This window comes from Podarcis pityusensis, assembly GCF_964106645.2.
Source record: "Podarcis pityusensis genome assembly, chromosome: 16".
NCBI classification, from domain to species: Eukaryota; Metazoa; Chordata; class Lepidosauria; order Squamata; family Lacertidae; genus Podarcis; species Podarcis pityusensis.
The window spans coordinates 19,157,217-19,177,990 of record NC_138041.1 but is presented as its reverse complement, the minus strand read 5'-3'; the positions used below and the strand labels follow the sequence as shown (position 1 = coordinate 19,177,990).

At 47.3% G+C, this 20,774-nt stretch overlaps 1 protein-coding gene and 1 long non-coding RNA gene across 3 annotated transcripts in view; one reads left to right on the top strand and one right to left on the bottom strand.

Annotated features, from left to right (window-relative positions):
• ACTN3 (actinin alpha 3) overlaps positions 1-20,774 on the top strand; it is a 41,866-nt gene that overhangs the window by 11,329 nt on the left and 9,763 nt on the right. The window contains exons 2-12 of the mRNA XM_080986235.1: positions 10,073-10,187; positions 10,534-10,653; positions 11,388-11,474; positions 12,593-12,680; positions 14,531-14,609; positions 15,223-15,304; positions 16,577-16,662; positions 17,791-17,883; positions 18,303-18,533; positions 19,292-19,439; positions 20,410-20,560. Coding sequence (XP_080842361.1) covers positions 10,073-10,187; positions 10,534-10,653; positions 11,388-11,474; positions 12,593-12,680; positions 14,531-14,609; positions 15,223-15,304; positions 16,577-16,662; positions 17,791-17,883; positions 18,303-18,533; positions 19,292-19,439; positions 20,410-20,560 — 1,280 coding nt within the window. The remainder of the gene's footprint in view (positions 1-10,072; positions 10,188-10,533; positions 10,654-11,387; positions 11,475-12,592; positions 12,681-14,530; positions 14,610-15,222; positions 15,305-16,576; positions 16,663-17,790; positions 17,884-18,302; positions 18,534-19,291; positions 19,440-20,409; positions 20,561-20,774) is intronic.
• LOC308466052 overlaps positions 1-20,774 on the bottom strand; it is a 53,965-nt gene that overhangs the window by 32,100 nt on the left and 1,091 nt on the right. For both annotated transcript variants that reach the window (XR_013980640.1, XR_013980641.1), the window contains exon 2: positions 1,801-1,846. This is a non-coding gene — a long non-coding RNA (uncharacterized lncRNA). The remainder of the gene's footprint in view (positions 1-1,800; positions 1,847-20,774) is intronic.

Sequence of the window (20,774 nt, the reverse complement as noted above, 5' to 3'; positions counted from 1 at the left end):
TAGGCAAACTAAGGCCCGGGGACCAGATCCAGCCCAATCACCTTCTCAGTCCAGCCTGCAGACAGTCAGGGAATCAGCATGTTTTTACATGAGTAGAATATGTGCTTTTATTTAAAATGCATCTCTGAGTTATTTGTGGGGCATAGGAATTCGTTCATTCCCGCCCCCCCTTCAAAATACAGTCTGGCCCACCACAAGGTCTGAGGGACAGTGGACCGGCCCCCTGCTGAAAAGGTTTGCTGACCCCTGCTATAGGGTAACAAAAGTGGGGAAAAAATTAACCAGAACATTTGTGGTATTAGAAAGTTACAAGATTTCACTAGGAAGTTATGCAATATACGCCGATAAGAAATGAAGCAAGATGTCTGCCCCAAAACATTTGCAGGCAAAGAGTATCGAAAACGGGATCATGTGTAACTGCCCTGATAGTATAATGAGCAGAAATCGACGCACAATAAAAATGATCAGGAGTACAGCATGGACTGGCTAATATCCATGTTCTCACCAAAAACCCACCCCCTGCATCCTGCCACAGTTCTGTACCTGAAAAAAAAGTTATATATGTATTAAGGCAATGAATAAATGGATTGTGGATGTAAATAAACCAGGAAAAACAAAAACAAAACATAGGGCAGTAGCTGAACCAGTATTTGATTTGCTGGTGTGTACTATGGTCAATACAACTAAGAAGATATGGGCAGAGCCCATGACTGAGGGACAGAGTGTGAGCTTTTTTTCTATCTGATGTCTGCCCTCCCCCTAATAGTGCAAATCTTTACCCGCTTATCTGTGAGTATGTGCCATTGAATTAAATGGGATTTACTTATGAGTAGGCATGCAAAAAGGATTGTACTGTGCACTGTCTTAGGCCAGCAGAACGAGGAACCCTTTTCCAGTTTGAGGGCCAGATTCCCTCATGGCCAAGATTTTGGGAGCCACGTGGCAGGGCTAGAACAACAGGTGCAAATCTGATCTTTGCCACATTCCAGCCAGACAAAAGTCAGAGGTTTCTACACACATACACATGACACCACACACCTCTTTGCGCCCTCCTTCAAGGCATTCTCGCAGGCCAAAGCATTCAGGGAGGGCATGGAACAAGGCAGGGGGGGTGTGGCCTGGTGAGACTCCTGAGAGTCAGAGAGTGCTGGAGGGCTGCATTTGGCCACTGGGCCCAAGGTTCCCTACCCCTGATGTGGTCTGTTGATGGCATAAGCTGATACCACATCAAATTTCTCAGCAAAACTTTGCAGAACTTCCTAAGTGCCAGAATCAATGTTTTACATGCCACAGTCCTTGTGTGCAGCAGTGTAGGTGCAGGAGAATTGTGGCACATTTATGTGCCAGCTTCAGATTTCTAGGTGCCAGGGTAACCAAGTGCCTGGGATTTTCCCAAACTTTTAAGATGGTTATACCCACCTCTTTTTCAGCCTCTCCCACTGATCTATCACACTCCCACGGTTCAGATGTACTGGACTTTTCAGGCAAGGGTGGCACTTTGCCTAGGCTCATCCTCAGAACTTTGCTGAAGAAAAATCAGGCTTGGCCAGCTGGGAATCAGCTGTGCAGCAAAAGCTGTTATGCATACCTAATTCCCCCCCTGCCTGCCCATGTTGTCTGGCAGACACATCATATTAAAAATATGGCAAACCAAATCACTATTCATCAATCATTCAGTCTGACCTCCCCTCTATGATTGCACTGACATATCCATCAGCATAAAACAACAAATCATAGAATCATTTAAAAGCTAAATAGATGCATGGATGTATACCGTATATATAGAAAATTACAACTTACTGAATATTGCTCAGGCAGAGTGGCAAGGCGTCTTCAGCAGTCTGCACTGGAGAAACCATGAAGAAATGGATGCTGTAGTTGAGATTCCTGCATTACAGGGAATGCTCTACAATTCTATGAAAAGAAAAACAATGTGAAGATGTAACATTTCAAGAGATTTCAAAGTTCCAAGTACAGTACAGTGGGACCTCGGGTTACAGACACTTCAGGTTACAGACTCCTCTAACCCAGAAATCGTACCTCGGGTTAAGAACTTTGCTTTAGGATGAGAACAGAAATTGCATGGCGGCAGCGGGAGGCCCCTATTGGCTAAAGTGGTACCTCAGCTTAAGAACAGTTTCAGGTTAAGAACGGACCTCCAGAACGAATTAAGTTCTTAACCCGCGGTACCACTGTACATGTTCTGATCAAGATAACGTTTGCAGTTCCTCACGGGCATTCTCTGTTGCATCCTACAATATCTAGTACAGTGGTACCTCAGGTTACATACGCTTCAGGTTACATACGCTTCAGGTTACAGACTCCACTAACCCAGAAATAGTGCTTCAGGTTAAGAACTTTGCTTCAGGATGAGAACAGAAATCGTGCTCCGGCGGCGCGGCAGAAGCCGGAGGCCCCATTAGCAAAAGTGGTGCTTCAGGTTAAGAACAGTTTCAGGTTAAGAACGGACCTCCGGAATGAATTAAGTACTTAACCTAAGGTACCACTGTAGTAGATCTGGAACCTGGATAAATCTGTAACTCTTGAAAGCAGGCTTAAAGCAAGCATGTAGGCCTCCTCTGAACTTCTGTGAAGCAGCCCCTCCACCTTCTTTTCCAAACAAACTTCCAGAACTGTCCCATAAGAGCAGGTTGCTGAGCACACTCTATGATAGAGACAAGGGGACAAGGGATCAGTTGAGAGGCCGGGGCTGGTTTTGCAATGTATCCTCCTGCTCTTCATTATAACAGCATGGCTGTTACACATGCATGGCTCTCTGGATTGTGGCCAGGATCAAGCATATGGCGTTCCCCACAATTGTGGGCGGGCGGGAAGGAACTGGCAGTCCTGTTCCGCAGCCACAGCGATTCAGTCTAGTGAAGAACTGAGAAAATAGGAAGCAGGGCTGTGCAGGGCTGCTAGACCTAAGCATGTCTACTCAGAAGCAACTCCTGTTGAATTCAGTGGGGATTACTCCCAGGTAAGTCAGGTTAGGACTGCAGCTTAAATTGTCGTGGGACTTTTTTGTATTCCCTTGGGAACCACTCAGGGACTATGGCAGGGATGGGAGAACCAGCAGCCCATGAGATGTTGGACTCCAACCCATGAACATTGGTCATGCCGGTTGGCGCTGATGGGAGTTGGAGTCCGACCTTTGAAGGGCCACACAAGTTTTCCATTCTTGGGCTACGGAAAGCAGGCAGGCATTTAGATTTATATCCTCCAAGAAGCTGGAAGGGGGTGAAAAGGATTCCTCGCTACTTTATCTTCACAACAACCCTGCAGAGTAGCTTAGACAGAGAGAGAGAGAACAACTGGCCTAAGGTCACCCTGTAACCTTGTTAGCCTGGTGAGAATTTTAAGCTGTCTCTCCTCCCTCCCAATGATCCTGTTGTGCCAAAGTTCTGCAGTCATTTTGCAGTGAAAACCCTGCGTTTTTGCAGCAGCCCTCAAAACAAGTAATTGAGAAATCAACCTGGGGTTCGTAGTTAACACCCCCAAATCCAACAGTGTCTGAATCACTTTAAACCGGCCCCGCATTCCAGCCCCTCATAAACCAGAGGTGCCTCCTCTACACATCTGCACATCCATCCAGGCTAGCAAGGCTGGGTTGTCATCCTGGCTCAAGGGCGCTTCCAGGTATGCAAAGGCACCCCAGGAGTACCCCAAGCAGGACCACGGAGGAATGAGAGCCTGAGAGCCAAACAGAGAGGCCTGGGGGTCCGTATCTGGCCCCCAACCCAAGGCCTGTGGTTTCTCCACCCCCCTGTCTTGGACAGAGAGAGAGGCTCCCTGCAAGGAGGTACGAGAGATCCCAGCCTGTTGGGATTAAATCTGCTGAAGCCTGAATATGCAGCCGTAAATATGATTCTTGTGTTATTATTTGTAATAATACCTTTCTTCCAAGGAGCTCAAAGCAGTGTACATGGTTCTCTTCCTGCCCTCATTTTATCCTCACGATAACCCTGTGACCTAGGTCTCTGATCCCAAGGAGCGAGTGAGCTTCTTGGCTGAGTGGGGATTTGAACCCGTCTCTCTCCAGTCTAAGGCTAGCCACTGGGCCATACTGCCCCCACATAGAGCAGAATCCTAGCCAAAGTGAAATATTTTAAATTCCGATTGGTTTCACTGGGAAGAGGGTGTTAAGCATGTGTTTATCTCTCTCTCCTACTAGAGTTATTGAGATGTAAGGGATCACACCAAACATTTAAAAGACATTTAGAGCACATGGTGCCCCCCCCAAATGAATCCTGGGAACTGTAGTTTAGCCTCAACAGAACTACAATTCTCAACACCCTTAACAAGCCACAGTTCCCACAATTCTTTGGGGGAGGCTGTGTGCCACAGATGTCCCAAAGCACAATTACAAATATTTAGGGCAGTCATTTCTAGTTACACACGATTCCACAGAAGGCTGACAGTTTAACCCTTTTTTAAAAAAAGGTTTAGACTTGGGTTTAAAAATAAAACAGGATTAAATTCATTATTGGTTCAACTGGAAGCTCAGCAGAAGTGCTCGCCTTGGAGCTTAATTTATTTTGGGTTCAAAAGCCAGCTAATTCAAGTTACACAGTGGTTGCTGGGAAGCTTCCTGCAACATTCCTGTCTCGAAATTCTTGCCTCCGAGGAGTCTCTAGAAATAGACTAAAGCGCAGACGCAGCTCAACTGTATTTTTATTTTTTTAAATAGACGAACCCATGCCTCTGTAAAACTGACTATTTTTAGGAGCGCCTTCTATTCTGTTTGACGCTTAAAATGCATGTCTGCACTTTTTTTGGGAAAATGATAATAATGTTGTCACTCCCTTTAGCCAGGTACGACTCAAAAGGAAAGGGGACTGGGAGGGAGAAGGAATCAGAGGATTCAGGAAAGATCTGAGGAGAGGACAAAGTGCAATGGTGTTGTTGTTTTGAGGCAGGGATGGGTGGGTGGGTGGGTGGGTGTATGTGTATGTGGAGTGAATGTTGCTCTTCCCCACCAGAACTTCAGGGAGCAGATTAGGCTAATACATCTAGAAAAGCAGGATTGAGCTCTTGGACATGCTGTGAGACTACTTTATAGAGGCCAATTGCCCCATTCCCTGCTCAGCTTACTCCATCCCATTCTCACAAATCTTAACAGAGGAAGGACTGTAGCTCAGAGCACCTGCTTTGCATGCAAAATGTCACTGGTTTAATTCCTGGTGTTTTGAGTTGGCGGGAGAGGGTGCTGGGTGGTGTAAGTCTCCCTTTCCAAATGTGCAATCCTGTATCTATGGGGGTAGAAGAAAGTGCAAGAGAAAGATTGCCAAACCAGTTCCTTCCTCGAGGTAATGACTTTGGCTCCTTGTTAAACATATCCAAAGAAGTTGCTCTGTGCCATAGAGCAAATCATTATCATTATTAAGGTTTATATACCACCCTTCATCAAAAGATCTCAGGGCAGTTCACAGGATAAAATACAAAATAAATCACAAGTAGCCACCTCTCACCTGGCTGGTAGATGGAAGCCAGAGTTCTGAGTGAGAGAGCTGGAAGCTGGAAGAGACATGCCTTGCTCTGTGGACTTGGAGCTCCCCCTGGAAACCTAAAGAGGAGAGCAAGATGGGAGTGTTGATGTGAGACCCTCCATCCTATGCTCAGTTTGTAAAGGTAAAAGTAAAGGGACCCCTGACCATTAGGTCCAGTCGCGGATAACTCTGGGGTTGCGGCGCTCATCTTGCTTTACTGGCCGAGGGAGCCGGCGTTGTCCGCAGACAGCTTCCAGGTCATGTGGCCAGCATGACTAAGCCTCTTCTGGCGAACCAGAGCAGCGCATGGAAACGCCGCTTACCTTCCCGCCGGAGCGGTACCTATTTATCTACTTGCACTGTGTGCTTCCGAACTGCTAGGTTGGCAGGAGCAGGGACCGAGCAACAGGAGCTCACCCCGTCGCGGGGATTCGAACCACTGACCTTCCGATCAGCAAGCCCTAGGCTCTGTGGTTTAACCCACAGCACCACCCGCGCCCCATGCTCAGTTTGTATATAAGTATAAATAAAACCATGTCTCCTAAAGACACCACAGTCTCCACTGATCCTCATTCCAAGGAAACTGAACCCTGGGTAAGTGCAGGCACCCCTGGAATGTCTTGTTGTTGCTTGGATATTGGGGTGGCATGTAACAGCTGGCATCTCCAAACAGGGCTGTGACCCTTGGAGGGTCACTGCCAAGTCACTGTAGGCACTGCCAACCTAAACAGACCAATGATCTGATGGGATAAGGCAGCTTCCTGGTTTAACATGAGGGTTCTAGCCCTCATGTTGCTGTTTCCAATAAATAAATGGCCCCCAACCCGTTTTTACTATCTAGCGCTTCATAGCCATCTTCTGGTGTTCAGCTGCTCGTTTTTAAAGAAAAACACAACAGCAGGTTGTAAGGACCATTCTAATGTGGTTTCCACACATTTGCCCATTCCTCCGGAACTGCCGTCCTTTGTTCATGTGCATTTTTTGGAGAATCCAGACAATATCCTGATTCTGGTGCTTTATGAGTTGTCCTCCCATATTTTTCCCCCTAGACCTGGTTTTGGAAATTGCATGTTATGATAGAACACAACAAAAGCCGACTCATTAAAGGGCATTTTATACCTAATCAAAAAAACGCAGTACCGCGTAGAGCAAAAAACCAAACCAATTCAACAAACAATGAATGCAATTCAAGACCAATTCATAGCGATTCAAATATCAGAAACAGGTGCTGAGCACCAGCTGTGTGCCAGCAGAACCCCCAGACTCTAAAGCTGTTGGAAATGTTGTGCTGACTCCCAGTTCCTAGAACAGATGGAGAAATATATATTTTTCCAGAGGGGCCATTTATCAGTGGTGCATAGGGTCATAAGCAAAAATGGGTGGAGCAAGTGTACATTTCACATGTGTACAGCAGGGTAGCTTCTATCAACACACTTCCCCCTCTCTCTCCCTCATCTAGGCAAACAAGGAGCGTTGTCAGAGCTCAAGGACACATTCCAGCCAGGCATAAACACTCACCGAGGGTGCAAAGCAGAGCTAGTGGGGTGCATGGGTTGGGGGAGAAGGGGTGCGGTCTGAGGAAAGTCTCTTGGGTTACTGCCTTACAGGGTTGTTGTGGAGATTAATTGTGGAGGGAGAAAACCACGTGCACCACTCCGAGCTCCTCGGAGGAAATGCTGGAATGTAAACGCAATTAATAAAATAACAACAAATAGGGGAGAAGTTGGGAGGGCTGCATTTGGCCCCTGACCCCAAGAGTTCCCATCTCAAACCGCTGCTCAGTTCAGATTTTCCAGATTCTGTTTTGTCTGGTCGTTGGACGTGTAATTCTAGAGGCCTGCCTGAGTTACATGCACACACAAATGTTTATACAGTATCAGGTATATGCCAGGTTAATCGCCATGGCTTCTCCCAAAGGATTCTGGGAATTGTTGAATTGGAGGGGAAGTTTCCCCTAACCCCATTACTACCACTGTGGGCCCCACAATATCCTTGGACTGAGGAGACCTCTGTTAAATCCTTGAAGTGTAGTCAGTCCCTAGGTAAGAGTTTCAAGGGAGTGCGCACAAGGTAATGCGGAGAAAGGGCAGGGTTCAGAGTCCTCACCCGAACACCCATTTTAATCTGAAACTGAACCTAGAACCAGGCAGTCACACAATGCAACAAATGTGGCTGCCCTCTCGCTTCCAGCTGTGTGTTTGTTCAGATTGTTCAGCGTACAGTGCTACCTCGGGTTACATACGCTTCAGGTTACATACGCTTCAGGTTACAGACTCTGCTAACCCAGAAATAGTACCTCAGGTTAAGAACTTTGCTTCAGGATGAGAACAGAAATCGTGCTCCAGCAGCGCGGCGGCAGCAGGAGGCCCCATTAGCTAAAGTGGTGCTTCAGGTTAAGAACAGTTTCAGGTTAAGAACAGACCTCTGGAAAGAATTAAGTACTTAACACGAGTTACCACTGTATTCACCTTTTTAGGCAAAAGGCCCACACAAGGTGGCTTACGATACAGTAATGTAAAATGATACAACAAAACAAAATGCAGCAACAATTGATCCAATTGCCAGCTGGAGCTGCTTGTTGTGACAGCCCGCCATGTGCCTGCCATCGCCACGTCCTGCACTGTACGCTCTCTGCTGTACACAAGCTCAGTGCCCTGGGATGGTCAGGAAACACTGCTCTTCCCCCATCCTTCCCATTCTGTTGGCGCCAGGTGGCTGGCCATAAATATATTCTGCACACTCAGGGCATTGCATGAAACTTGCTTCATTGCAGGCACCTTGAGGGCCAGGTCTAAATTTGGCCAGGCACCGGGGTGGGAGGCAGGGGAGCTGAGATCAGGATGCTGTGGAATGAACTGAAGGCAATGTGTGATCCCATATGCTCCAATTGGACCTGTTTAGTCATATTTCACACACAGAGAGGAACATACCCACTTCTTCTCCAAAAACAAGGAACTCTCAGCCAGTCACCTGCTTCCCCGAATAGCTGGATGTATTTATTTTTTACCATGATTTAGAAACCAATCACCCAGGATGTGCAAGTCTCATAGCGGTGTCGGTTTAACACCCACCTGCCAAGTATAAATGCCGTGTACAGTATCTTTATTTGAATGATCGCATGCCCTCCATCATTTCTATGATGAAAATAGAGATGTCCTATTCCATCATCATCATCATTACCATCATTTTATGATTTATACCCTGCCCATGTGACTGGGTTGCCCCAGCCACTCTGAAGCACTATTTCTGGGTTAGCGGAGTCTGTAACCTGAAGCATATTTAACCTGAAGCGTATGTAACCCGAGGTACCACTGTACAGGGCTTCCTTCAGATGTCTTCTAATGTTTGTATAGTTACTCATTTCGCTGGCTCATACCTTCCAACATTTATCTGATGAAAATAGGAACATCCTAAGGAAAAGTGGGGCATGCCAGGATCAACTGGGATGGCTTCTGTAAATCCAGCACTGTCCCTAGAAAATAGGGACACTTGGAGGGTCTGATACCTAGATGTATTATTTTTTTACCTAGGGCTGCCATATGTCCAGGTTTTCCCAGACATGTGCAGAAATTGTGCAGGAAAATGGCGTCCGCGTGGATTTTCGGCAAATTGGCAAAATGTCTGAAAAACCCAGACACATGAAAGGGGTGTGTTTTATATACATATATATATATATATATATATATATAATCATTTGAGAAATAAAAAAGGCCAAAAATAAAAAAGCTCAACAACTTTGTACAGATTTTCACTTTGAGGAATATGGCAACCCTTTAGAAACAAAGCACTCCAACACCCAAGCTGTGCTAGTCTCATGGCCGTGTTGGTTTAGTGCCCACCTGCAAATGGAGTGTTTCAGTATCTTCACCAGGAAATAGCCAGATACTCCTTCTAGAAGCGGGGAGATATTCTGAATAAGGGGCATTCCCTCCTGCATCTCCACCCCATTCTAAGTAAGCAAGGAGTCTGTATGTAAAGGACAATAGATTGGCAGCTTTAGCGAAGCTGGAAAAGGACATCATTAAGAAGACCCATTTGGTCCAGCATCTCATCCTCACAATGGCCAACCAGATTCCCCCAGGGAAGTCCACAAGAATGGCCTGTGTGCAACAGTGTTCTCCTTGCATTGGAGATCCCCAGAAACTGATACGCAGAGGCTGAGTCGCTCTTTAGTTGAATATAACCCTCAGTAATTACGGTGTGCGTGTTTTATTTATTTGTTTAAGGCATGGGTAGACAAACTAAGGCCCAGGGGCTGGATCCGGCCCAATCAGATGGTCCGGGAATCAGCATATTTTTACATGAGTAGAATGTGTCCTTTAATTTAAAATGCATCTCTGGGTTATTTGTGGGGCATAGGAATTTGTTCATTTCCCCCCCCCCAAAAAATATAGTCTGGCCCCCCACAAGGTCTGAGGGACAGTGGACCAGCCGCCTGCTGAAAAAGTTTGCTGACCCCTGGTTTAAGGCATCTTTATGCTGCTTAATCATTAGCATTTCAATGCAATCATCATAAAAACAGAGATGTGATGTGTATGGGTTTTCGGTGACTCAGTTGACCATTGCCATTGTGTTTCCTGCAGACATTCACAGCCTGGTGTAACTCTCACTTGAGGAAGGCAGGAACGCAGATCGAGAACATTGAGGAAGATTTCCGGAATGGCCTGAAGCTCATGCTTCTGCTGGAGGTGATTTCAGGTATTAAAAAAAAAAAGCTTGGCAAGGTTGATTATCTGTGGAGCTGCCCAGGGGCAAGAAATGTGGAGCGGGGAGGTTGAGGCAAAATTCGCAAGTCACCAACACAATAAAACTTTTACAATTTGTTCAACTTCTGCCTAAGACTCCAAATCACCAAGAGGCAGGATCTGCTACATTTAATTGGAGTTAGCAGTTGGGTCTGTTGCAACCTCCCTTGTGATGTTTCATTTTGAAATCTTTAAGATAATATATTAGTTTCCTGTTGATGGTGTTGCTTTGAACGAATACTTTATATTTGACTCTCCCTCATCCTCCATCTTCCCTCCTCTTCCTCTTCTCCCCAAAGGTGAAAGGTTGCCAAAGCCAGATAAAGGGAAGATGCGCTTCCACAAGATCGCCAATGTCAACAAAGCACTAGACTTCATCGCCAGCAAGGGGGTCAAGCTGGTATCTATTGGTGCTGAGGGTGAGTGTTTTGTTTGGGAACTCATTCCAGAGGGCTGGAGATCTAACACTAAAAGCCTGGTTTGTAGTGCATGCTAAGCACATCTCTGGGGCATGTGGTGCTCTCAGAGCCAGGAGTAGCCAGCATGGTGCTATCCAGATGTTGTTTTCCAACTCCCATCATCCCCAGCCAGCACGGCCAATGATCATGGATGCTGAAGAACAGGTGTACATGGGGATGAGGTCGTTTCTTAGGTTAAGCTGTTGAGGGCTTTAAATGCTAAAAGCAAAAGCTTAAACTGCATATTGGCAACCAGTACAGCCCTCTGAGCAGATGGATGTCCCACTCAACAGCACTACCTTTATAGGTAAATTGCAAGGTCCCCTTCAAAGATCTGTACTGGAACGGGTACGATTTAGCTTACTCATAAACAATCTGGAGTCAGGGTGAGCAGCGAAATGGGTAAAAGAGTGGATAGTACCAAATTATTCAGCCTGGCAAAACTCAAAAAGTGGTACATAAATAAGCCCAATAATGACTGAATCCAGACTTGCTTGCCAGATGTTTTGGACAGACATCCTTCCCCAGACTGTGCCCCCACAGAAGGAGATTATATCTCCAAACATGTTTGGAATCCCTTTGGTGAAAATCCATGTCTCATTTGTGTGGTTTTGTTGAGACAACTGAAACGATGCAGGTCTGACTCCAAACACTGTGGTTCTCTAAGCTCCCTCCATCCCCTCCTGCTTTTCCAGAAATCGTGGATGGGAACCTGAAGATGACTCTGGGCATGATCTGGACAATCATCCTTCGATTTGCCATCCAGGACATCTCGGTGGAAGGTGAACACAAGGGCACACAAACCCCTCGCAGCATCCTGGTCTGCTTTTTTAAGGGAAGAGCTGTTGGCTCGCTTGCTTTGCATACAGAACATCCTGGGTTCAGTCCCCAGTGGCATCTGCCAGTCAGTGTAGACAATACTAAGCCAGACAGACCAAGGGTCTAACTCAGTACAATGCAGCTTCTCCTAGGACCCAAGTGGAAAAGGGAACAGGACCAGCTTAAAGTCCCATAGATAAGATGCCCTCGTCCTTTTTGCCATGGTCCTCACTGCCCTTTCCCTTGTCCTCTTCTTTCTGACCACAATATGAGCTGCTGCAAAGGAGCAGGCAGGGAAGGTAGAGGCAGCGGCTGCTTCATCTCTCACTCTGGCCTCTGCTCAGAAAAGGGAGCAATGCCCAGGCAGATCAGCAACCAGGCCAGAATGGGGAGCCTCCTGTTCTGGTGTGCCGCCCCCCAGGCAGCTGACCAACAATGACAGTCTCTGGGGCTGGTCTCCCTGCCCCCCTCAATTGCAGAAGGCCCCAAGCTCCCAGCACCACCAGTTAAATCCGCCATGTGTCAGGTGATGGGAAAGGGTGTTCTTTGCTGGGAATCCTGAAAAGCCACTGGCAATGGGAATGGGCTGCCCTGCAATAGGTGGGCAGGCTGGCATGGCTTAGTGGTGCTGGAGCAAGTGCATTGCAGGAAGGTGTAATGATGGGAAAGAAGAAGAAGAGTTTGGATTTGATATCCCGCTTTATCACTACCGTAAGGAGTCTCAAAGCGGCTAACAATCTCCTTTCCCTTCCTCCCCCACAACAAACACTCTGTGAGGTGAGTGGGGCTGAGAGACTTCAGAGAAGTGTGATGAGCCCAAGGTCGCCCAGCAGCTGCATGTGGAGGAGCGGGGAAGCGAACTCGGTTCACCACATTATGAGTCCACCACTCTTAACCACTACACCACGCTGGCTGAGACTTTGGAGAGCTGCTGTCAGTCGAGAATAGAAAATGCCATTTACTCTGAGCGGACAAGAGTAGGCAAGAGCCAGTGTCCCTGCCAGGCATCGAAGGAACTCCTGGGTCTTAGCCAGCATAGAGGGTCCACTGCCTGAGCCTTCCTTCCTTTCTTTCTTTCCAGAAACCTCAGCCAAGGAGGGGCTGCTGCTGTGGTGCCAGAGGAAGACTGCTCCCTACCGGAATGTCAACGTGCAAAACTTCCACATCAGGTATGAGGAAGGGGAGGAGGATCACACACAATTTGGGGTCAGCTGCATTCATTGTTTGCTACACGCTTACAAGTGCACAGGCTGTGCATAGCGAAAGAAGGTTTGGAGCGACAAGATTTCTACGCAGCCAGGAGACAAGAAGAGGAGGAGGAATAAGAAGAATAGAATCATAGGATTGTAGAGTTGGAAGGTACACCAGGGGTCATCTAGTCCAACCCCCTGCGATGCGAGGATCTCAGCCAAAGCATCAGTGGCAGATGCTTTTATTTGACAAATAAAATGATGACAAATGATTTTTGTTAGTTTGTTGAATTGGATTTATTGCCCACCCTTCCCAGGGCGGCTTACAGCAATAAAAAGCATAACTATGAAACAAATACAATAGTTACAATGGCAGAACAAGAAAAAGTGTAAAATAGTTCAAATGAAAAGCAATTCTGTATATAAACAAATCCCAATATTTTAAAAATCCTTCCATATATTAAAACAGAGCTAAGGCAGCAGAGCCATGGGACTCTTAATCTCAGGGCTGAGGGTTCAAACCCCACGTTGGGCAAAAAGATTCCTGCATTGCAGGGGGTTGGACTAGATGACCCTCATGGTCCCTTCCAGCTCTACAATTCTATGATTCTATGGCACTTGCCTGATAGGTTAATGGGAGGGGGGTGTTGCAGGGATTAAATGAGGAGGCGGACCATCTGCACTACCCTGAGCTCCTCAGATGAAAAAGGCGGGATAAAAATGCAATAAAATTAATAAACAAACTTTCTGTTTGCCAAAGACAGAATTACCTAAAGGAAAACGGGGTGGGATTGGGATGGGGGGCAGTCAGGGCTTTGTCCCTGGTTCCGTTCAGTGTGAGGAGCCTCCCCCAGTTCCCAGTTCTGCTTGCTTTGAGGCAAAAGAGCTTTTGCAGAACCCCAACTCTGCAATAGGGACATTTAAACATAAATAAATACCACACCTACCAGCTGGATTCAGCATTTGTTTGCCTGACTGCTGGCTTGAAACTGATGCAGCACAGCTCCCTGGCATGGAGGAACAACACCAGAGCTGGGTGCCAAAAGGGACTTGGCTCCTAGGCTAATTTCCTGCAACCAGCCTCCTCTGCCCAGAGGGCAACAGGGCCAATGTTCCTGCAGGAAGAAGGAAGCCAGTTCTGGCCAGGGGACCCCCTTGCTCAGCCCGAGGGCCACATTTCTTTCAGGGCAACCTTCTGAGGGCCATGTAGGGCAGACCCAGAGGCAAATGTGGCTGGAGCATTGGATGAATATTATTATTATTATTATTATTATTATTAAAATTTCTATGCCGCCTTTCATCTGAGGGCGGTTTACAATATATATTTTAAAAAATGCATAACATAATGACAAAGAAAAACAGTGTCCTCTTCCTACAGCTTAAAAAAGACCATCGATTGTTTAATTAGCCAAAGGCATGGGAGAAGAAGAAAGTTTTTGCCTAGTGCCTAAAGATATGTAGGGACACATTTCAGCCAGGCAAAAGCATCCCAGGAAGGCGCAAAGCAGGCCTGTTGAGGGACATGGTTTGGGGAGAGTTCCCAGGGCCGCATAGAGAGGTCTGGAGGGCCGCATCCGTTCCCTGAGTCTGAGGTTCCACTCCTCTCTATGGACTAGATTTGCTCCTTCCGCAATGTCTGCTTCTGTTCCTCCCTTTTCCTCTTCATTTGCACCCTGTGCCTTTCCATACCTGGATGGGGCAGCCGCCATTTCTCTGACAAAGGATGTTGGACCAAAGCTGGAGGCCACCCAGACCCAGCTGAAGAGACCCAGGACTCACTCATTCACTCTTTCCCTCTTCTCTCTCCATGCCCATGTGCTGCCCACCAGCTGGAAGGATGGCCTGGCACTCTGCGCCCTGATCCACAGGCACCGCCCTGACCTCATTGACTACGCCAAGCTCAGAAAGGTGCTGTCTTCCTCTTGCGTCTTCCTGGCTGCGCCCATTCCTTTCAGGCTCTCTGCTTGCGATCTCTGCGGTGTCTGCTGGCATCTTTGTCCTTGAGTCAACCTGTGATTTCCAGTACCCGCCCCCCTGCCCCGCCAATCACCCAGCTAGAGCAAATAGGACTCTCCTTGTGGCGCTCATTGCCAGCAATCCGACCCCTGTGTGTCTGGGCCCAAAGACCCACTGCTTCGTCCCTGTCCACCATTATGGTGGGCATTTTGCTAAGGGTGTAGCTCAGTGGCTGAGAGTCTGCTTTGCATGCAGAAGATTGTAGGTTCAGTTCTTGGTGTCACCAGTTTAACAGATGAGGTAGAAACGGGGAAGACCCTTCTCTGCTCAAGACCCTGGAGAGCTGCCGCCTATCAGAGGAGATGGAGACTGGTCTTGATAGATAGAGCCTCAGCATCACAAAGCAGCTTTTCATACCTGTAGCAAGTTCAGCATGAGCAGCAATAAGTAGTGTCTCAGTTAGGAGCTGTCCATCTTCTGACTCATCCTCACCTGTAACCCTGCCAGCTACTCCCTGCCATGGTGTAGTGATTCGTTCTGAGCAACTGTGTCTGTCTGTCCACAGGATGACCCCATTGGGAATCTCAACACAGCCTTTGAGGTGGCTGAGAAGTATCTGGATATCCCTAAGATGCTGGATGCAGAAGGTGAGGAGCCAGGCACCGTGTGTGTGTTTGTGTTTGAGTGAGAGAGTTGGAAGGGACCCTGAGGATCCTCTAGTCCACAGTTTCAAAAACCTGGGTCGCCAGCTGTTTTTGGACTACAACTCCCATCATCCTTAGCTAGCAGGACCAATGGTCGGAGATTATGGGAACTGTGGTCCAAAAGCAGCTGGATACCCAAGTCTGGGAAACCCTGCTCTAATCCAACCCCCTGCAATGCAGGAATATGCAGGAATATGTCCCATATGGGAATCAAACCTGAAACCTTGGTGTTATCAGCAGCATGCTCTAACCAACAGAGAGAGAGAGGTTTAGGGATGAAGGGTGATGAAATGGGTCTGAAGTGGGATAAGCACCTGTCTTTTGTAAGGGAGGCAAATCAGCCTCCCAAAGGGCCCAAGAGCAAATTAAGACTTATCTTCCCCAGACCCATCTGCTATGCCAAACCCACCGCTGGTTTCTGCTGGACCTGCTTGCAAGCCACAGGCCAGGTAGCCTTCTTCTGAAGTGCCTGCTCTATTTTTAAAAAAATTTGGTAAAGTTTTTTTTATTTTATCATATATATAAAACAGAGAGAGTAGTTATAGCAGCAGATGAAAATTATAAGTTGAGAAACAAGACCATAAAATAAGCACATAAAATAAGTGCTGTTACACATGGGTTAAGTAACCAAGCCCGAGTCATGATAGAAAAAAGTGAAAATTAAAGTTGTATTCTTGTAAAGTGCTGTTTTATATTAGTGCCATTTGATTGCCAAGTATTGTCCCAGATTTGTCAGGCTTTTGATAAGGGTTGTCATTAAAATGATGCCAAATCATATAAAAAGCATCTGAAAGTGAGCATAGAATCACAGAATTGTAGAGTTGGAAGGGACCACAAGAGTCATCTAGTCCAACCTTTTGCAATGCAGAGATCTTTCTCCCAGCTTGGGGCTCGAACCTACAACCCTGAGCTTAAGTCTCAGCTCTACCAACTGAGCTCTCTTGCCCTTGTCGAAATATCAAATTAAGAGTGATTTTTCTCCATTGTAGCTGTATTCCAGAGCGAGTGGTACCTAGTGTTCAGTGTAAGATTTTGGGCTGTTTTCCTTTGAATTGTAATTACCATTTTGAACTGCCAGGGTTGTATTTAAGACCAATTCTCTTGGCAATGTATCCCCATTTGCGCCATCAATATAATTCAGCAGTATTAGCGAGTAGCCCTCTCTACTGAGCGCCTCGCTGCTCTCTTCCTTCAGCTTTTGTCTTCTTCCCACAGATATTGTCAACACCCCCAAACCGGATGAGAAAGCCATCATGACCTACGTCTCCTGCTTCTACCACGCCTTTGCAGGGGCAGAGCAGGTAAGCAAAAAGAAGCGGTAGCAGCATTTCCCCCTGGGTCTACATATCTGCAGCAGAGAACTATGCTAGCCCAGTTCCTTCTTCCTTTTAGAATCATTGAATTGGGGGTCTTCTATGACAACCCATTGCTCAGTGCAGAATGCATCTAAAGCATCCCTAACAGGCCGCCATCAAGACACAGCATAACTGCCTCCAGCAAAGGAGAGCTGACTTTCTCTCAAGGCAGCCTGCATTAGTGGTTGGACAGCTATTACTCTTAGGAAATTTATATCGAAGTTTGCTTGAAATCTACTTCGCTGAATTTTTTACCCATTGGTTCCAGTCTTGCCTTCTGGAGCCAAAGATGATAGTATTGATGGATTTAATGGTGGTGGTAGCAGTTTGAGCTACAGACCACAAACATGAGACAAAATATTTGATTATCAAGACAGCTTGGGGAAAGGTTAGGGCTCTATGAAAGAGCATCTGCTTGGCATGCAGAAGGTCCTGAGTTTAATCCCCGGCATCTCCATGTGTGGCTGGGAGAGTCTCCTGCCTGAAACCTTAGAGAGCTGCTGCCAGTCAGTGTAGGTAATACTGAGCTAGGTGAACACAGTATAAGGCATCTTCCTGTGTTCTAGCCACAACATATGTATATACATGCACAACAGACCGTGCCTTTTAAAATAAGACTATAGCAAAATCCACAATCAAAAATAGTTTTAAAATAGCAGATAAAAACATTACAGCCAATTATAGAGTCCGAATTAAATAATTTCAATGGGACGTCCCATGTTCTGGATTTCAAGAGCTAATGTCCATCATTTATTTTCTGCTTTCTTCTTTATTACTTCCAAGTTTTCCAATCCTGTTATTGACCATCCTCCCCTCTCAGTCAGTCAGTCGCTGGTATAACTCTCTATCTTGTTTAGTTTAACAATTCTATATTTCTATAATCACATAGGAGGCAAATTTTCGCACCATGGGAAGTTTTTAAAGCTCTGAATGCCCTGGCATGCCTTTCACTTGATGCCCACCAACTCCCGGTCTAATCTAGATGATCTCTTTATGCTTCCTCCCTGCCCACAGCTCTTTGGTGTTGTTATTTACTATTCCCATTTCTAACCAGCAAGTGCATTTCTCTTCCAGGCTGAGACGGCAGCCAACAGGATCTGCAAGGTGCTTGCTGTCAATCAAGAGAATGAAAAACTGATGCAGGAGTACGAGAAGCTGGCCAGCGAGGTATCTTGAAACTACCCGTGCGGAAGTCCCCAAAAGCAATGCCCCTTTGACATCTCCAGGCCAATACCTTCCTACCAAGAAACAGAGCACTGAACTCAGAAGCAGAATTCCTGGGTTCGGCTCACAGGGCCCAACCTGTCCCAGCATTTAATGCTTGTTTGCTTACTTCCCTTGAAGCTTTCATGGGTCGGTGGGAGGGGAATCACAGATCCACACTTGCAGTGCTGTTGCATCCAAGTTGGGTCATGGCAGCAGCCCAAAGGTATGATAAAAGATTAAGACGTGGGCCCCCAAAATGGTTGTTTGGGCTAAAGGTGGGCTTCTAGGTCTCAAGAGGTTGGCAGCATACAGGACAGCATGTCTCGATTCCACAGCCCCAAACAGCCAACTAAAGCCACCTTCTGTTTCTTCCCGGTCAGCTCCTGGAATGGATCCGGCGCACCATCCCATGGCTGGAGAACCGCGTGCCAGAGAAGAGCATGAGCGCCATGCAGCGCAAGCTGGAGGACTTCCGGGACTACCGGCGCGTGCACAAGCCCCCCCGCGTGCAGGAGAAATGCCAGCTGGAGATCAACTTCAACACTTTGCAGACAAAACTGCGCCTCAGCAACCGCCCGGCCTTCATGCCCTCTGAGGGGAAGATGGTCTCTGTAAGTCACAGGGCCGCAGGTGGGCATAGGGCAGGTGGGGGGTGAGAAACAAAGCTCCACAGAAGATGGCTGAAATAAAACCATCCTTGCTTGCCAGTCTAAAAAAGCAAAAGCAGTGACAGGGCCAGTCTTCCCTTGGGAGGCTGTTCCAAGTGATAGCTAGTCAATTGGATCTTAATTAAGCTTTGGGGTCTCAATGGAGACAGTAAACTGTGTCCAAGGGAGTGGAAAGTGGTATGAGGTGAGGGGGTCATTCCACTGATTCCCAACAAAGCAGGCAAAAACTTGGCTCACGAGGGAAGGGGAAGTTAAGAATCAGGCCCATGGGCCAGATCCGCTTCCCCACCCTGCTCAGCACAAACAGGTATTGTAAGGTTTTGAAACGTTTCTGTTTAACAGAGGCTAAAAATTGGGGTGAGTGCACAAGCTCCTGGTCCCCAACCAGGTGTATACAATGCCGTCCATTGAGCCAGGGGGTGTCAAGAATGGGCACAGATGTGCCTGTAGGCTATGAGCCCAAGTGGCAGGAAGGATCTCTTTCCCAGGTTTCTGCCTGGGCACCAGCTCCTGGTGGGCACAGCTGCAGGCCCTGCCACTTTGAGGGGAGATTCGAATAACTGTAGAGTTGGAAGGGACCGTGAGGGTTCATCCAGCCCAACCTCCTGCAATGTGGGGCTCAAACCCACGATCCTGAGATTTAAGGAGTCTCATGCTCTACCGACTGAGCTAGGCTGAAGCTGCCCTGTGTTTGCCTGCAGGATATTGCAAATGCCTGGAAGGGGCTGGAGCAGGTTGAGAAAGGCTATGAGGAATGGCTGCTGACCGAGATCAGGCGCCTGGAGCGCCTGGACCACCTGGCTGAGAAATTTAAGCAGAAAGCCACCCTGCACGAGACCTGGACCAGAGGTAACCTGCCCGCAATTGAGCCCCTCCCTCTATTCCAGGGGCAGGAAACTGCTTTTATATCAAGGGTTCCGTTCCCTTGGGGAAAACTACATGCCAGGGGTGGGTGGGGCCAAAAGTAGGCGGGGCCAGAGCTAGCAGTGGGCCCCCCATTTTCTTTCTGCCTCCCAATTCACTATCCCCCCCCCCTTACATTCTCTTTCACATGTTTTTTAAGCCTAATTATGGGTAGATTTTCAGGACAGTAGTGTTGAAGTAAGGGTAGCGAAAACACAGCTAAGAAACTTGAATCGTATATATGACTGACACCCTTCTTTGGAAATTAAACCAATGTCCAGACTTTAACATTCAAAAGCTTCCATTGCAGAAAACTATACAGATAAATTAAAACATAATGTTTTCAGTTAGGCCACACCTTGCAGCTCCTATGAGAGATTTCAACTTTTTGCCTTCTCCTGCAGCTTTGCTCCCTTTTCTTTCAAGCAGAGAAGAAGCGCTCCAACCCTCTATTCAACTTAGCAGTGTTCACAGTGAATTCTAAAACACAGTCATCTCGCTTCACGTAAAACAGAGCCTCTCCTTCACTAGATACCTCCCATGTGATCAGTGTTAGCCAAACACATGAGAAATACTAGAGCGCTCTAGAATCCAGTTACCAACCAATCAAATTTAAACACATGGTAATGCATAAAAGTATTTACAATTCCATTGAATTAAATTGCGGTACTTAATAAGTAGTGGCAGGATTCACCTACCTCTTCCCAAAAGTTAGTGAAAGGTTCTCTTTCACTTCTTTTGGGGGGGACAGGGGGTCTGTGGGGGAGGGTTGGGGCCTAAGAGGGGAGGTCACAGGACAGATCCAAAGACGGAGATCCCCTCTCCTCCTGTGTCCATCCCACTCTTCATATTCCACTCTTCGTTGCTCTGCTCCCAGCCCAGCTTCTCACCCCAGCTCTGCTTCCTCCCACCGCAGGGAAGGAGGAGATGCTCTCACAGAAGGACTACGAATCGGCATCTCTGTATGAGATCAGAGCCCTGATGCGCAAGCATGAGGCCTTTGAAAGCGACTTGGCCGCCCACCAGGACCGTGTGGAGCAGATCGCAGCCATCGCGCAGGAACTCAAGTGGGTGCCGAGGAGAGAGAACATTGCCCTTTCTCCCTTGAGATGAAAGTTGGGTGCTAGTTGAGGGGTCCTGGCTGCTCCCACTTCAACCCTTGGCCACCACTCCCAACCTCTCACTTCCTGAAGGCTGGAGGTTCATGGCTCAGTTCTTATGTGGGACTGGGGTAGCAATACATCTATTGCATGTCTGTCAGAATCCCAGGGGTGTCTGATT